Source organism: Enhydra lutris, unplaced genomic scaffold, assembly GCF_002288905.1.
Source record: "Enhydra lutris kenyoni isolate GAN:26980312 unplaced genomic scaffold, ASM228890v2 scaffoldscaffold16, whole genome shotgun sequence".
In the NCBI taxonomy this organism is placed as follows: domain Eukaryota; kingdom Metazoa; phylum Chordata; class Mammalia; order Carnivora; family Mustelidae; genus Enhydra; species Enhydra lutris.
The window spans coordinates 18,058,979-18,076,565 of record NW_019154100.1 but is presented as its reverse complement, the minus strand read 5'-3'; the positions used below and the strand labels follow the sequence as shown (position 1 = coordinate 18,076,565).

Here is a 17,587-nt window from a genome sequence, read left to right as displayed (position 1 = left end):
CTACAAACCACACACTCCATCCAATCATGTAAAGACAAATCAGCCTTCAGGCAAATCAAATGTCTTCATTTAAAGTTTACCTGGATTTGGCACTCTGCCCATCTTTTCCAAATCTCTTAACAATATACTTTCACAAACAGTTAAAAATATGCATACTGAAAAACATATCCTTTGCACTGTTATTTTTAAAAACATGGAACTCTATAGCCCAGGGAAGATCATCGCTGGGGAAAAGGAAAGTTCCTTTCTGGGTTTGCAACATGTAAATACGGGATCAGTGGGTGGGACTGAGGTGTGCTCCACACATAAATAGAAGCTCAAAGGGAGCCAGCACACCAGGAGGCTCGGACAGCACAGAGGCGGCTGGCTCACACCAACAGGTGGGTGGGGAAACCAGGTAAGACTCCTGACAAGACTGTCCTGCAGGGCACTCGCTCTGATTACGTCGTAAAGTTGCAGGAATCCAAGGAGAGAGTTCCCAGGGACTTGGACGGGGAATAATGGACTTTCCATCCAAGGCTTACTGGGGCCTCTCTTTGGGCAGAGCTGGTAGAGGGCTGCATTCCTGAGCTGTTTCAAGGTAATGCTTTCTCCCTCTAGAAACAAGGGGTTTAGGGTCAGGTGAGCTCTAACGGCGTTCAGGCCTGGGACAGGGCCCAGCGTCCTCTGCTACTGTGCACTGGTCACCATCTAATTCTCTGCCTCTCACCCACGGCTGGAGCACAGATTCATGGGCCTGGCAAACCTCAGCTTAGACTGCCCGCTGGGAACTGCATTTCACGATTATCACTGCACCTCAGGAAACACAGTTCTGTCTCTCCATCTGCCGTGAAGATATTCTTGTTGCATTTGCAGTCTTGAAATTCAAGGCATGGGATCTAAGAGGAGAGATCTGGCTGCTTTCTGGGAGCATTTATGAGCAGGGACACTGAAACCTTCTGCAGGTTCATTCCCTGCTAAAGATAAGAAGACAGACGTACAGTGACCAGTAAAAAGGGCTGGTTCCATAGAGTGTGTGTGTGCGCGCGCACACACGTGTGCATCCAAATTCTCTCTCTCCCAGTTAGCGTTCTGTTTTGAGGTGGTTCAGGCAGGACCCTTGCAGAGCAGAGTCTACTTACTATGAGAACCCAATAGAATGAATCTCAGAAAGTGAGGCCACAGCAGTGTGTTTATACAGCAGGAGCGACAATAGGCTTCAGTGAGTCATCCTGCAGAAACACAGGCATTAAGTGCATCTTCCAACCGCTGAGCTACAGGACTGTGACAAGGGAGCACGCCGCAAGAACTCTCCAGGAGCCGCACAGATCAAATGTTTCACCCCCGAGTCACGGTTTTTTTCCTAACATAAAGAGAGGCAATTGCTATATATAAAAGACAAAAAGCAAATGTTTGTTGATAAATTCCAATGAGTTATTTGCCAGTTATAGGTTATAGGTCATAGGTTTCTGAATCAACTCATATTTTGAAAGTACAATTAGGCTCACATCAAAGTTCCTGGTGTGTGTGTGTGTGTGTGTGTGTGTGTGTGTTTCTCTTCTATATGAAAAAGAAGTCTTTGTACTAAGAAGGCTGGGAATTGCTGACCTATAGTACACATTCTTATCCGAGTAGAAAATGAAGCAAGTGTATCTTTGCTTTTTGTTTAGGTCTTCTTTCGAGTAAGACATTTTGTGGCCACATAGTATGATTGGGAAATATGATAATTGGTCAGGTAAAGCCAAGGCATCATCGGAATTTGGTAGCTTCAAATTTTTTTTTTTAATTTTCTTTTTTTTTAAAAAAAGAGCAAACGCTCAGCAAAAATTCCCACTCAAGCTATCAGAACGTGAGAAGCTTTCCCACCTTGAAAAACCAAGCACTGATAGTCCATCTTGCTTCCTTTGCACTTTGCTGAGGCCTACACCCATGTTAGTGAGGTTTTTGTGAAGCGAGTTCAGTCTTTGTCTTTCCTGGAATCCCACCTCTAATCATGCACGCGATGGGTAACTGTAGTGATCTGCTAGTGCAACTCTCTTTACTAGTTAGCAACTCCCTCGCTCACTCATCGACCTTAACTAACCGTTCCCTTTCCTGTTTATGGGCATCTGCTTTGTAGTGCTGTAACTTTCCTGAAGAATTAACTGAAATACTGGAAGGGAAAAAAAAAATTAACAAGGAGACACACAGGGGTTGGTTTCTCTGTCTTATAAGCCCCATAGAATATTTTTGTGCCCAAAAACCCATGCCCACCATCACCTACTGATACAGGCCCATGGAGAGAGTCAAAGAATTGTTTCAGTAGAATAAAATTGCGTGGACATATTTTTGTCACCTCAGAACTAATAAATGGAATTTGAGTGAATGTTACACGAGGGAGAGAGTTAGTTGGGCCTAAGTTTTCAGTTATGTGACAAAGTTGGCAGCTTTGAGTTATATAAGGATTCTCTTTACTTAGATCTTATTCTTTAATGGCAACGGCCCCATTTTCACAGAAGGCTAAAGAAGTACGTATGTTGAGGGTGATTGTTTCAGGATGGGGAAAACAGGAGCCAGCACTGCAAAATGGCAAGATGCAGAGGACTTGGTTCTCTACCCATCTCATGAGGCTTCATCTCCCTGAATTTCAGACTCTTCATCCATAAAATGAGGTGTGGGGAGTGGGAATGGAGGAGGCAGCCCCAAGGTGCCTTCCAGTGATAAAATTTTTAAAATATAAAATTTAAATGTAAATTCCCTTAAATGTAAGAGTGTATACATCTATTTTCCTAAAATACATCTATATACCTATTTCTATACTGTAGGTTTCTGTGGAGAGCTCCCTCAATATATTTATATCTATGTGGGTCTGTATATGTTGATGGATCCAAAAGTAGATAGATACTCACACTAGCATTCTTAGGAAAGGTCTGTGGAAGGGAGTTTTTCACACCAGCTGCATGTTTTCCGTCTCAGCTAAACGTCAGTTCCTTTGTATCCCAGGGTCATGATACACTCTGAAGACTGAGAAGGCTCCTAATTCCCTTTTGTTTCATTGTCATTTTCCTTGTTTTCCGTATCAGATTTGCCATGGAGAAGATCTCGGTGTCAGCATTCCTGCTCCTTGTCGCCCTCTCTTCCACTCTGGCCAAAGATATCACAGCCAAATCAGGAGCTAAGAAAGACACCAAGGACTCTGGACCCAAACTGCCCCAGACCCTCTCCAGAGGTAGGAGTCCGCTTCCGGTCGGCTTTCAGTGCCTTCATTGAGAACCTGAGGCTTGGGTGCCAAAAATAGTTTTGAACTAAATTTATCAAAGTTGATCATTGTTTCCACTTTTTTTAGAGGGTTTTGCATCTGATTGGTATTCAGTATATATTTATTCCAGGCTTTACCACTGCTTTTCAACAGCTTTAGTCAGAAATTATAATAGTTTTAAATACACCCGTTCCTTTTGCTCTAGGTTGGGGTGATCAACTCATCTGGACTCAGACTTATGAAGAAGCTTTGTACAAATCCAAGACAAGGTAAAGATACAGGTTACAGAGTTCTCTCCAAGCTCACATGAGCACCCTCTAGTGGCACGTCGCTATACAAGAAATCTTGCTCGTTAAAAATGACCCAATCTTTCTTTGTCTCTTACAGCAACAAACCCATAATGATTATTCATCACTTGGATGAATGCCCACACAGTCAAGGTAATTTATTCTTCTAAATATAATTTCCTTTATCGGCTTTTAGCTTTAGGGACAAGGCTCAGGTCACTTATCTTTTTATCCTTAGCATCTGGCACAGTTAAATAAAACAGTTATCTTCATGTAAGAAAAACATATTTTAAAGTAACTTCAAATATTTCCATACTTTGTGCTAACCACTGGTGCATTTTGAAGGGAAAAAAAAAAAAGCAAACTCTAGGATTCATCCTGACTTCTTGCTTTCTCTTGTAACCCATATCTACTACATCAGCAAACACCACTGCTTTACCTCCCAAATATACCCAGAAGCCAGCCCCAGCTTGAAGGATGTGCAAACTGTGCGTTCACACAAGGCGGGAGGCCTGGAAGTTTTCTGTGCTGGATTTAAATCTCTGGTTGTTGCTGTCTTAAAATTTGTAGAATTTTTTAATAAGGGGCTCCATAATTGTGGGGGTTTTTTTAAAGATTTTATTCATTTGACAGAGATCACAAGTAGGCAGAGAGGCAGGCAGAGAGAGAGAGAGAGGGAAGCAGACTTCCTGCTGAGCAGAAAGCCCCATGTAGGGCTTGATCCCAGGACCCTGGAATCATGACCTGAGCTGAAAGCAGAGGGTTTAACCCACTGAGCCACCCAGGCACCCCATAATTGTGTTTTGTCCTGGGATCCATGTATCGTGTAGGTCCTGCCCGAATCCAGCCACTTCTTACTGACTCCTTTCTACTTCCCTGATCCAAGCCAAGATTCCATCTGGTCAGAATACTGTATCAGCCACCTAACTAATCAGCCCACACTCAGCTCTCCACACTGAAGCCAGACTGAGGCTGTTAAACATAAATCAGACCCTTTCGCTCATGTGTTCAAGTGGCTTCTTATCACAAGTAAACGAAATCTGAATTCCTGATCATGGCCTGCAAGGCTGGACATAATCTGGCCCCTGGCTATCTTTGCTTTCCTTCCTATACTGCCCTTGTGTTTTCTCTACTCCCTCTAGCCTGGCCTTTGGGCAGTTTCCTCTAAGCTCATTTCTGCCTCGGACCACTGCTCCTGCGGCCTCCTCTGCCCAGCATGACAGAACCCCAAAATCTTCGAATGGCTCATTCTCTCCTTTGATGTCACCTCCTGGGAGAGCTCTGCCTTGAACAGTCTAGAGCTCTTAAACCCCTTGCCTTGCTTTATTTTTCTTCGAAGTACATATCTCCAACTGAAGTTATTAGATAATGTATTTGTTTATTTATTTTTGGTCTGTTTCCCACAGAAGCATTTGAACTCTAGGAAGACAACACATTACTTTTCTTTCTTCTTCTTCTTCTTCTTCTTTTTTTTTTTTTTTCATAAAACAGTTTGTACTGCATGACAAGCAATAAATATAGGTTGGGGGAAAAAATGGATGAATGAATGAATGGATGAATGAATGAATGAGTGAATGGCAAGCATCAAAGGTAGCGAATGGCCTAGATATTACTTCACTAATTGTTTGCTAAAAAAGCAAAGTTGGATATTATACTGAAAATACAGTTCAGCTTAAGATATAACAGAGAACAATGGTTTCAACCAGCGATGAGATGGATATTTACTGATTCTTTGGTCTATTCTAGCTTTAAAGAAAGTGTTTGCTGAAAATAAAGAAATCCAGAAATTGGCAGAGCAGTTTGTCCTCCTCAATCTAGTTGTAAGTTCAGTTTTCGTCATCACAGACATTTCTCCGTGGCTCATTATGTGAAATGGATGATTCAGGTTTCCTATGCATGTTAGTCATACTGCACTGACTGGGGGCTGTTCCGGAGAGCTCATTTCACAGATGACAGAGAAAAAAAAGAGATATTTTGCTAATAATCTATCTTGCATGGCTGTGCTTTTATTCAGTAATTAACAATTTCAGGCTGTCTGAAAAACACGCTCTTGTGGTCAGGATTTTCTCTGTTGCTGTAAAAATGTAAGGCTCTCTGTGCAGATCTCTTCCTGTGCCCTCTTCCCTGCAGTCCTGATGCTCTGCCCCCCTTCTTAGTTCTCAGCTCTTCTCTCTGGAGAGTGACAGGTCCCCAGCTGTCTAAAGCTCTCATCCCCACCTTACTTTGCCATCAACACCCTTGCTGTTGGCCAAGCTTTCAGTCCACTCGGTCTTTCTATTCAGATGCAAACAGTTCCACCTTCCTTCCAAAGGGAAACAAGTAACAATAAACAACTCACAAAACCACTCTCCCTAACCCTAGGTCCTCTCCCGCCCTCCCTCCCCCTTTCCACCCACTTTCACCCTCCCTCTCACTCTCTCTCCCTCCCTCCCCCTTCGCAAGCTGACAAATCTGGCTTCTTCAAAGAACATTCACATCAGTCATTCTTCCTCACCCTCCTTCCAGAGGCTTCTCCTCCTCTTTCTACCTTTTAATATCAGTGACTTGGTGAATCTCTGCCCGCTTCTCTTCCTAATATTTTATATGCTATTTACTGTTTTATATTCTTTGTGGACAGCTTCATCGACATCTGCCTTTAATCAATGCCCACGCACTGGTAATTGCCAAATCTTACCCAAACACGCAACAATTTCCAACTTGTGTGTGCAATCGTGGTCCACATTTTGCATTATTAGCTTAAACTCAACGTGCTCAGTGCTGAATTTATCAGCTTGGTGTGGGATTTTCCACAGCTCTTCTTTCATTAGTCCGTGTTTCACTGAAAGTTTCATTCGAGATTCCATTCTTACTCCCCTCCAGCAGTCAAGAAACCCTGTCGTTCTAACTTCTAAATATTTTCGCTGTAGGTCACTTCCCTATAAAGTGAGGACCACTGTTTAGTGTAAGAATTTCTCCCTCTGCTTAGGTCACTACAGTATTACTAAATGGCTCCCTGCCTACAAAATAAATCCTAGCTAATCCCACATAGCCTTCAGGATAATGACTCTCAAAACCAAACTGGGATCATGGTACTTCTAAATCCCTCCAGGGGTTCTGATCTATTTATGAACACAGGCAAAAACTGGCATGGTGTGCAAGACCTCTCATGAGCCAACCCCAAAGGAGCTCTCTAGCATCTTCTCTCACCACTGCCTCCTGTGTCCTCTGTATTTCAATCCTCCCAAAACACACAGTCCTACCAGAAAGTGCTGTGCCTTCCCTCTACCTTTGGACAAACTCTTCCCACTGCCTGGAGTAAACTTGTGTTCCATGTACCTGACTCCTACTCATTTATTTATTTTTAATTTTACTTATTTATTTGTTAGAATGAGAGACAGCACCGTCAGGCAGAGTGGCAGGCAGAGGGAGAACAGGCTCCCTGTGGAGCAAGGAGCCCAATGCAGGACTCAATCCCAGGACACTGGGATCTTGACCTGAGCCAAAGGCAGCCCTGCTCAACCAACTGAGCCACCCAGGTGTCCTGTCCTATTTATTTTTTTTTAAACACTTCTCCCTCCCTAAGTCTTAGTCCAACTTGTGTACAGGGTTAAATGCCCTGCTTTGGTCACCCACCGCACCTGCACGGCCTCCATATTACCACACCAAGTGGATCCTCGGTATTCATTTTCCTACCTGTGTCCCTCAGCTGACCGGTGTTCCTTAAAGATGAGTGCCTCAGACAAGCCTGTTTGTTTCTGTGATTTTCCAAAACTGACCTGTTTTTTTCACTACTCTATTTCCCCCTATCTCTCTCATCCAAGATGTCTTCCCCACATACTGGAACTCCCTCTATATTCTCCCTTCTTGAATTTTTTTGCTCTTTATCATGTTCCTTCAGCTCTCTACCTCAGGTTCCGCATTGCATTTGGCTCTATCTTATTTATTATTTCATGTAACTCACCTCCTCATCTGTATTATCAACTCTCTGGGGAAGAGAGATGCCTTACAGTATCTCAAGACGCCTCCCCCAGTAGAAGACACATTTCTGTATTAACAAGTTTGACAGTACCTGAAGAACAGACAAGCTAAACTGTCTTTTCTTTTAATCTTAGTATGAAACAACTGACAAACACCTTTCTCCTGATGGCCAATATGTCCCCAGGATCATGTTTATTGGTAAGTAAAAATGACAATGAGATTAAGCACACTGATAATTGCCCAAGCCCTTTGCTATCTCTTCCTCAGAGTCTCCCTCCCTCATCTGCCACTCCATCACGGCCAGTGTCACTGGCCCACCCTAGCAAGGGGTGTAACATTCCCTTACGTTTCTCAACATTTCTTCATTACAAAGTTCAAGCTTCTATCTATTTCCTCATTTGTTTCTCATCTGCACATGTAAACTTATCATGTCCCATCACAAGTATATCGGAGAGGGAAGCACCCTGCTAACTTTTAAATGTATTGCCTGTTTTCCTGAGAACATCAGGCTGGTAAATTCTTTTTCATCAGGAGAACTTCCAATTGGTATGCTGGATTTTTCTTTCTGACATTTTTTGGTAATTATTTCTGGGCAAGTTAGGAATATGGCTGCCAGAAAAGAAATCAGAGGAGCCATGCTCCTTCCAGCCGCTGGTACTTTTCACATCTTGTTCCCTCTGCTGGAAAGCTTTTCCTGCTTCCCCCATGCACCTAGTCATCACAGTCGCTCACTGACCTGGCACAACTAACACTTTGTGCCCATGTGGCACCATGCTCCTCTCAGCAGTCATTCTTCCCTCAGTTATAATTTTGCATTTATGGGGTGATTGTGTTTGTTTGTTTGTTTAAGATTTTATTTATTTATTTGTCAGAGAGAGAGAGATCGTGCAGAAGCAGGCAGAGTGGCAGGCAGAGGCAGAGAGAGAAGCAGGCTCCCCACTGAGCAAGAAGCCTGATGTGGGACTCGATCCCAGGACCCTAGGATCATGACCTGAGCTGAAGGCAATGGCTTAACCCACTGAGCCACTCAGGCATCCCGGGGGTGATTGTTTAGTATCTATTTTCCCCTGTAGGACTACAGCTCTTGTGGCTGGGGTTGTGTGGGTTTCTTCTGACCATCATATTTTCAGCATGACGCTCTTGTAGGCTGGCAATAAATATTTGTTAAATGACTGGACACATGAATTCAGATTGGCTTTGAGCCAAGTCATACTGATTTAAGAACAACGCATAAATAAATCCATCACACGGCAGAACTCGCACTGATCAAGTGGTTTGGGGCTGGGATCCAGCCAAGTCCACACTAAATGCACAGGACAGGGGAGAGGAACACGTGAAGGAGCGAAAAGCAGGAAGGCTGAACTCGAGCTAATTTTACACACTCAGTTGTGTGAGGATTTAGAAAATCTAGAACGTTTAAATTGGGACTTTATGGGTCATCTTGTGACACTTTGTGCTAGAGTTCTTTTTATAGTATTTATTCCTGTCTAAGGGCATTGTAACCCACATTCCATGCCTTCCAAAAGAACCAACTACAGCTCAGGAGCATGGACACCGGCTACAGATTAGAATCACCTGGAAGATTTTAGAAAAACAAGCTGCTGGGCCACACCTCAAACCAATTAAATCAGAATCCTGCCGGGAATGGGAGGCAGGAGGTATTTCTTGAAGCTCTTCAGGTGGTTCAGGGGGCAGCTTTGTGAGTCTAGGGTTGGGTGTTTCAAAAGCTTTTCTTATGTTAATTTATCACAAAGAGTAGACCGTGTGTTTGTATCCTCTGCACTAGCAGAGGTATAATAGGTTTTAAGTCTTTGTTGAACAAATAAATGTCTGCTTCTTGTCATTAACATCAGTGGGACCCATTCCAACATTCTGAAATGACAGATCATCCGCTTAAGTACCAGGGCCAGACTGTGCACACAGCCAACTGGGTCTCACGTGCCTCCTCCATCTGATTTTCAGGACATGCTCTTTGGGCCTTTTCAAACCTCTCTGACAAGAGGTTTCTAGGCCTGCGTAAATCCTAGTACCTCCCTTGTCGATATGCCTTATTTTAAAAATGCCTTCTTTTCCCATGAGTGGATAAGTTCAAAATAAATATAAAACACGGAAAAATGGATTTAAAGCTCTAAGGACTATCATAGGTATGCATAAAGGAAGACTCCTAAATCTTTGTTTTTTAAATACAGCTAGATCACAAAAAAGTAAAAAACAGAGAGGGGCCCTACATGCTTATTTGAACTTTGCTGCCATTAATGGTTTGCATTATTTTATTCATTAAAAACAACCTTTTATTTCAAGAACTAGCATTGGAAGTCAGTTTCTAATTAGCTAGGTTGCTCCTGGTAACAGGCTATGATTACAACATAAGCATTTCAAAAGTTCAAAATGCCTTAGTATAGAATGCCAGGGTTTTCACCAAAGCACCCAACATCCCCCTGCCAGTATGTCTTCTTCTGTTTTCAGGTTGCTATAGATAGAATAGCATAATAGTTCATAACCTTGGCTACAAATAGCATTGTGCAGCTGTCGGGGGCTCTGGGCCCTGCTCTGGGGACTGGCAGCCACAGGCTGGGTTGCCAAGTAGATGGACTAGACCTTCATGAGGGGGATCACACGCTGTGTTCCTCTCATTGGCCATGGACAAGTACGTGGGCTTCCTCGCGCAACAGAGCTTCCTTGGAAACATTGATTCCATTCCCATTTGCTTTTTCATTGTAGACCCATCCCTGACAGTTAGAGCTGACATCACTGGAAGATACTCAAATCGTCTCTACGCTTATGAACCTTCAGATACAGCTCTATGTAAGTGTCACCTCCTGTGAACGTGTCTTGCTGTTGCACTTACAGTCCACTTATATGTTGAGGAGGGAGGAAGCTGGGCTCAGACATGCAGAGAATCAGTGTGACCCTAACTAGCCTTGTGCCCTCAGGCAAATCATATTCACTTTGGTCTCATTTATTTAAGTGAATAATTTATGAAAGAGTCTTTTGATTGGGTATCTTTTTCTCTGGGAGGATTCTACAGCCGTATTACGTGCTTCTCAAGGTTTCCTCAGGCACCCTGTCATAAAGAGTCCTACGACAGAATCAAGTGCAATACAGTAACTGTCCTATTACACGAGTAATAGGAATCTTCAGGCCTTCAATATTTTTTCCAAATAATGAAAGTAAAATGATATGGTCCATTTGGTGCTGCTGAGTTTAAGTTCAATTTTAAAGATCAGTAGGAAAGATGGTTCCCAGGAGTTGGCAAGATACTCACTATCCCCGGAGTTGCCATAAAATGGAAAGGAATAAAGTTAAACTCAGAGCAGACAGAGCACCTCAATAGGAGACTGTTCCTGTTGTGGTCACTAATGAGTCCTTCTGGGAAGACAATTGGGTTTGTCCTAAGAACCAATTCAGCTCAGTGACTAGGGCTGCCTGGAACTGTACTACCCAATATGTGAGCCATGAGCTCCATGTAGCTCTTTAACATCACATTAATTAAAATTTAAAATTCAATTCAGCAGGCACACTAACCACTGTTTAAGTTCTCAATGCACAGGCACTGAATATTTTTGTTCATCACAAAAATACCTGTTGAGTGGCGCGACTTCAAACAGTGTGCTGGGGAAGACTAGATGCTGCATCTGGGCAGCAGCAAAGATGTTCATGGTCCATTAGAAATGCCTCCAGTGGGTGTGGGGAGGACCAGGAAAGCACATTCCAAGTACTAGCCCTTCTCGAGATAATGGCCAGTCTTATTAAGAAATAAGACTTTGAGCTCCTTAAAAGCACGTATCTGGCACGGGTAATATCACAGTGCTTTGTAGAAAAGACATGTGAGAAATATTGGGAGAAAACTGGATTGTAGTAAAAGCCATGTCACATACTTTTAGAAAAAAATGTTTAACAAAATTACCAACAATACACCCTATCATGAAATAGCACCCCATTCAAAATGAATAAAGTACCCAAGTTTAGGGGTTTACTAGAGCTATTGGTATAATTCTGGTGACATCATGACCTTGGCAACTTTTTCCCTGTTAGTGCTCGACAACATGAAGAAAGCTCTCAAGCTGCTGAAGACTGAATTGTAGAGAAAAAACGTCGGCAAGCTTTTCCCTCTGTGTCTGGCCCTGAGACTTGGATCAAGAGGAGATCCTAGAAGACTCTGGAGAATGCAGGCACACTGATGGACATGCTGATTAGATTATGGTTATTGTTACAACAGATATTTTTTTAAAATCTGGTCTCAAGTACACCTGTATGAAAATAATATTGCATACTACATAGTATGCCATGCTTTTTTTAAAAAAAAAAATTAAATCCTTTTGAGGTATTCAGACTGTTGTTGTCACCCCTAACTTAGTCCTTCGGAGAAAAGCTATTTAGTTCATTCACCCAACAGGACTTCTGTACGCATGAAATGTTCAAAGAGGAGACAAAACACACTTAACTGGGGGTAAGGAAGTCCAAAGTCAAAGTAATCACTTCACTATAGAGTTTCTCAGTGGGTGACGAGAAGTAGGCATGAGCTTAGTCAACAGAAGTATCAAAACAGAAGATGTGTTAGTGCAAAAGAATGTGTAGAAAGGCACCCCAAGAAGATCAGGTACCTCCTTGGAGACAGCCCTTCCCACTCTGACCGGAAACTCCCAGGTATACACTTCACTTCAAGAATTCAATTTTAATTAGATTTTGCACAACTGAACCATCTCAGGGTAAGTCTCTACATATAGCTTTCTCTATCAGCCCTGATTTAGTGAAAAGGTCATTCAGAACATCTGTACCCATGAACATAGCCTAAAGAAATCCTAAAAATTCGCCTTACAGTACATTGGTCTCTCAAGATTTTAGAGCACTGTCCTGGGATAAATTTAGCTGAGTTGTTCCCCTCTTCACCAAAATGTGACTAGCTGGAAGAAGAGCAAAGAGTAATGATATCATGTCTACAGAGCAAAGGTCAGAGGTCACCACTTACCTTTGAAGTTGAGAGAGGTAGTGGCATCGAATAGGGGAGCAGCTTTTGCTACTTTCAACTCTTGATTCTGAATGACAAAAATTAGAACTGTTTATTAATTTCTTCACTACATATTTAATCTCACATTCATTGTCACATGGAATTGCTTTTTCACCCAGCCCCTGCTGACTTCTTTGGTCCACGAATGGCTGTGGTGGGCTGCACGATGCTTTGAGTATTGAGATATTGATTAGCTACTTCTTGTCTTGACAAACTTTTCTTTGGCATTATTATCTTTTCCAGGGCAGAATATACATTTTAAATTCTTTTCTCTTTCACAGTACTATCAAAAAGCTATGTACTAACTAATAGGTTCTGTGCACATATGGTTGATGTAATGACATACAAATCCTCAGTAAAAATATCCGCAGAGGGATTGGGCTCTCTTCTCACAAGTGGGTACATATGTTTAGAAAAGGTTAAATATCCTATTCAGAAAGTTCTCAGAGTTAATGAAGGGGAAAAAAGCGTTTTCACTTATATACATTTTTTAAAAGATTTTATTTATTTACTTGACAGAGAGAGATCACAAGTAGGCAGAGAGGCAGGCAGAGAGAGAGGGGAAGCAGCTCCCTGCTGAGCAGAGAGCCCGATGTGGGGCTCGATCCCAGGACCCTGAGATCATGACCTGAGCCAAAGGCAGAGACTTAACCCACTAAGCCACCCAGGTGTCCCAATATATACAAATATTTTGAATGACAGCTTCTAAGATGTTCAGGTTTCCTCTATAGTACAGCAAAAAATTGGCTTTTTTATTGGGCTGATAATAAGATTAAGTCCTTAAAATTTGTTGAATGACAAAATGTTATTTTAACAACATATATAATTTTTAAGATATAAATACGTCTCTGGGAAGTCAAATGTTAAGGTTGCAAGGAAGATGAATCTCCCTTAGAAAAGTGTTAAACAGAGTCGCAGTCTCCTCTACTTCTGAGAATTTGTCCTAATTCAAATCAGGAAATCATTCAAGAGAAACAAAGTTCTGTGAAGATGTCAATGGCAACATTATTTAAACATACTTAAAAGAAATGGCAACTATCAAATATAGTGGTTACATAGTGTTTTCACACAAAGCGCAGTCTGTTCTCATCTATAAACATAAACATTGTGAAGAAACAAAGAGTAAGTGAGCCAGAATGTAGGTATTTCTGTGCTGTAACTATAGCTCCGGGAAGTGTGTGCACACACCAGTTAGAATGAGAAATGAAGGTGCAAAGGGAGGAACTTCTGCTTGAAGCTTACGGAGTTATTAGCAAAGCACCTTTGTTCTTGTCATCTCACAATCTTTCCTTTGTGTTCAAATAAACTGAAGGGAAAGCATACCTTGACTATTTCTCCAACCACACAGAACTCGAAGAAAGCTGTAGGTCTAGAGAGCATTATTCCAAACCACTGAAGAAAAATGTTGGTAACACAGTGGGAATACAAAATGGTACAGCCGCTGTGGAAAGCAGTATGACTGTTGCTCAAGAACTTTAGCAATGAATTACCAGACAATCCAGGAATTCCACTTCTGAGCATGTGCCCAAAATCCCTGAAAGCAGGAAAACTCTATCCGTGCATTCACTTTCGTAGCAGCACGAATCACAAGAGCCAGGAGGCGAAAGCAACCCAAACTCCATCGCTCGCTGAGTGCATCAACAAAATATGGCGAACACCAACAATGGGACACTATTCAGCCCTTAAAAGAAAGGACATTTTGACACCTGCTACAATATGGATGAAGCTTGAAAACACTATGCTAAGTGAAAAAGGAACCAGTCACATAAGGACAAACGCTTTGTTTCCACTTACCTGAGGGATCTGGAAGAGTCAGATTCACAGACACACAGGAGAACGGTAGTTGTCAGGGGCTAACGGAAGAGAGGGAGGGGGAGAGGAGGAAGTGGAGGTGGGGGGGATTGTTTGCCAGGTGCATACTGTCAGCTTGGGAAGATGAAAAAGCTCATGGGGGATAATGGTTGGGCCACAATGTGAATGTACTTAATGACATTGTATTACACACTTAAAAATAGTTAAAATGATACATTTTATACTATGTGTATCTTACCACACTAAGAAAAGAATGTTTTATCGGTCCTATTGGAGGCCCCACAACTGAGGAGGGGAAAGGGTAATTTAGAAAAAAGTTGGTAACATAAATCATCTGTGAGTCATTTACATGATGAGCAACATGTCTGGTTAAACCATTTTCACCTGCTTGAGAACTGCCGTCCTCAAACGATCATCTACACTGTTTAGCTCTGCTCTGGGTTTTTGTGTGTTTCAGGCATTCAATAATCCTAAGTAGCTTCTTTTATCTCCTAAGGTCCTTATATTTAGCAGTCACTGGTGAGCACAGGAGTGGGGGAAGAATTAAAAAAAAAAAAAAAAGCTCTTAGGCAAGAACAGAGCTTCCTTCAGTTACTCATGAAGGAAGCGGACTTCAAAATCCAAGTAAAATGAGCCTCACTTATTTTAAAGATTTTTTTTATTTATTTATTTTACAGAGATCACAAGTAGTCAGAGAGACAGGCCGGCGGGGGGTGGGGGGAGGTTAGCAGGCTCCCTGCTGAGCAGAGAGCCCGATTCGGGGCTCGATCCCAGGACCCTGAGATCATGACCTGAGCCAAAGACAGAGGCTTAACCACTGAGCCACCCAGTTGCCCCAAATGAGCCTCGCTGCCTGGGTGGCTCAGTGGGTTGAGCCGCTGCCTTCGGCTCGGGTCGTGATCTCGGGGTCCTGGGATCGAGTCCCGCGTCGGGCTCTCTGCTTGGCGGGGAGCCTGCTTCCCTCTCTCTCTCTCTCTCTGCCTGCCTCTCTGTCTACTTGTGATCTCTCTCTGTAAAATAAATAAAATCTTAAAAAGAAAAAAAAAAAAAAGAAAAAAAAAAGACACTTGTCAAGTTGTGACCCCATAAAGCCAGATCCTGAAAGTAAGCAACGGTGGTTTCACCTTCCAAGTGATATCACAGTCCACTGTTTGCCATATAATCTAACTCCGGCAACTCCCACTCCCTCCCGCCCTCATTTGAGAATGAATTCCCAAAGCTGATTTTCGCGAGGAGAGTGGATGAGAAGTAGCTTGGCATATGGCAGAAGGTCTGATTTTCCTCCTTGCCCACTGTCTCAGGAGGTATGTTGATAACTACAATTACCCAGTCGTGATGGTGACAAACAGGAAGACCTCTCTTCTCTTTTCCCTCTCTCCCTCTCCCTGCGGTTCAGTGGAGAAATGGAGTAAAGGGCATGATTGGGTTGTTCCCTTAAAATTGTTTAGAAAACACTGACCAATAACACATACCATAACTGCATTTGGCATGAGTAGCCAGGTGTAAAATTAACCACCAGCCCCCAACATAACGAGTGCATAGCAACTTTACACAAATCCCTTCAACATTTCCACAAATCCAAAAAACTTGGTCTTAACTTTACTGCCAACTCTAATAAAACTGACATGTGAAAGATATTTGTACAATCATGATGCCTGAAAGTGTTCTTTCCTCCTATGAAATACTATGAAAAAAATTCCGTTCTAATTTCTTCAGTACCAGCTATACAATGAAATTGTTTCATAAATTTACTTGGTGCCTTTTCAAAGGGATGAATGAACTTAAACAGGGTTAAACAAATATTTAGAAAAATTGCAGGAGGTTTTGGCTTAAGGAAACTAAGAACTTGACACCCCACTTCTGGACGCTTTTCTCTCTCTGAAAGGTTGTACACAGCAGCAGAGGACCTAGGTTGAACACGCAGAACTGGTTTTCAGACCAAACTGGCTGTTTTGATCACGCGGTGTCTGAGATGAATTTATGCCCCATGAACTCTGGTTTTAGAAATTGCAGCCTAACATTTTCCCCTTGTATTTGCACTTTATTAACTCAAGTTTCACCCTTCACATCAAGGCTATGTTCTAAGAACCATTCCCCTAAATGGAATACGTAAGTAGGGAATAAGAGAAATTTTAAAAAACAAGTAGAGCTTCTTTCTTAAATAAATGCTAGGTGCGGAGATGCAGAGAGAGAGCTCTTGAGTATGCATTATGGATGCTTGTTGTAATTCAAGGACAGACTGCTCTGAAACACCCTCCTCTGATCCTATGTGTTTACCGGCAACATTTCTATGCACACAGGCAGCGGTGTTCCTGGAATCGTGGGATCAGCCCGACTTCCGCAGCCTCATTCGCAGCCACTGAGGAATCAGGATAGACCTAATCAAAGGCCTTTCCAGCAGGTTTATAATACACTGCAATGTGAGTTGTACGTCAGCACACAGGCACAAACCAAGATCGCAGGAGACCTCCCAGGACAGTCTATCACCTTCAGATCTGCCTGCGGGAACAGAAAGCCCGAATTCATCTAACAAGGCTGCTCTTGGTACTTGAAAATGGATCATTTCTTGAGTGGTTAGTCACTAGTTACAATCCACTCCTATAGTCCTATAGTTCAATAGCCCTAAAGATTCATGCTTCCCAGGGTCTGATTTGTAATTGGGTTGGCCCAAATAAGGCGACTGCAATCAGAGCACAGACGAAGCCTACGGAAGAGCTCTTCCCAATATAGTCACTTGTACCAAGAGAAGTATTACATGAAGAGACACCAGACTCCCATGAGAACTTCAAAATCTGACTAAGCAAACAAGGCAAATACAGAATGCCTTAAAGTGAAGACAGTATCCAAAAAGCTCACTTGCCCCGTGTGTCATTTACAATCTCATCCGTGTTAGTGGGAACATCGTTAGCGTTGCCCAGAGCTCAAGATGGCATTGAAGGATAGCAGACTATGGCACTCTTTGACATCAAGATTATTTTGAGCTCATTATTTCTGAAAACATGCAGACATAGGAATAGCTCTGTAAACAGAGAAGTTAACCCTTCATTAAGAAAAATTTACACTTAGGAAGGAAATCTCTGTACTTAGGAGCGTCTCCTCTCTGCAGCAGGAGGAGAAGGAGGACTCTAAATCACAAGGAACTTAGCACTGCAGAAGTCACTAACTTAAATCTCACAAGTCTTATCTTTATTTGGGGTGCTTTTCCTAGTGCTTTTACCCTCATAACTGTCCTTCCCTCCAATTCCCACACCCCAACACACACATCTTTATTTTGTCTTTAGCTAAAAATAGCATCTACTATGGTGT

At 42.4% G+C, this 17,587-nt stretch overlaps 1 protein-coding gene across 1 annotated transcript; it reads left to right on the top strand.

The window, feature by feature from the left end:
- The first annotated feature begins 344 nt into the window (after positions 1–344).
- LOC111147411 (anterior gradient 2, protein disulphide isomerase family member) lies at positions 345–11,757 on the top strand. The gene is made up of 8 exons (XM_022503419.1): positions 345–397; positions 3,042–3,187; positions 3,423–3,486; positions 3,605–3,657; positions 5,251–5,324; positions 7,596–7,659; positions 10,183–10,266; positions 11,497–11,757. Exons 2-8 carry the CDS (start codon positions 3,049–3,051, stop codon positions 11,544–11,546), a joined length of 528 nt encoding a protein of 175 aa, XP_022359127.1. The 5' UTR covers positions 345–397; positions 3,042–3,048; the 3' UTR covers positions 11,547–11,757.
- Positions 11,758–17,587: the final 5,830 nt, after the last annotated feature.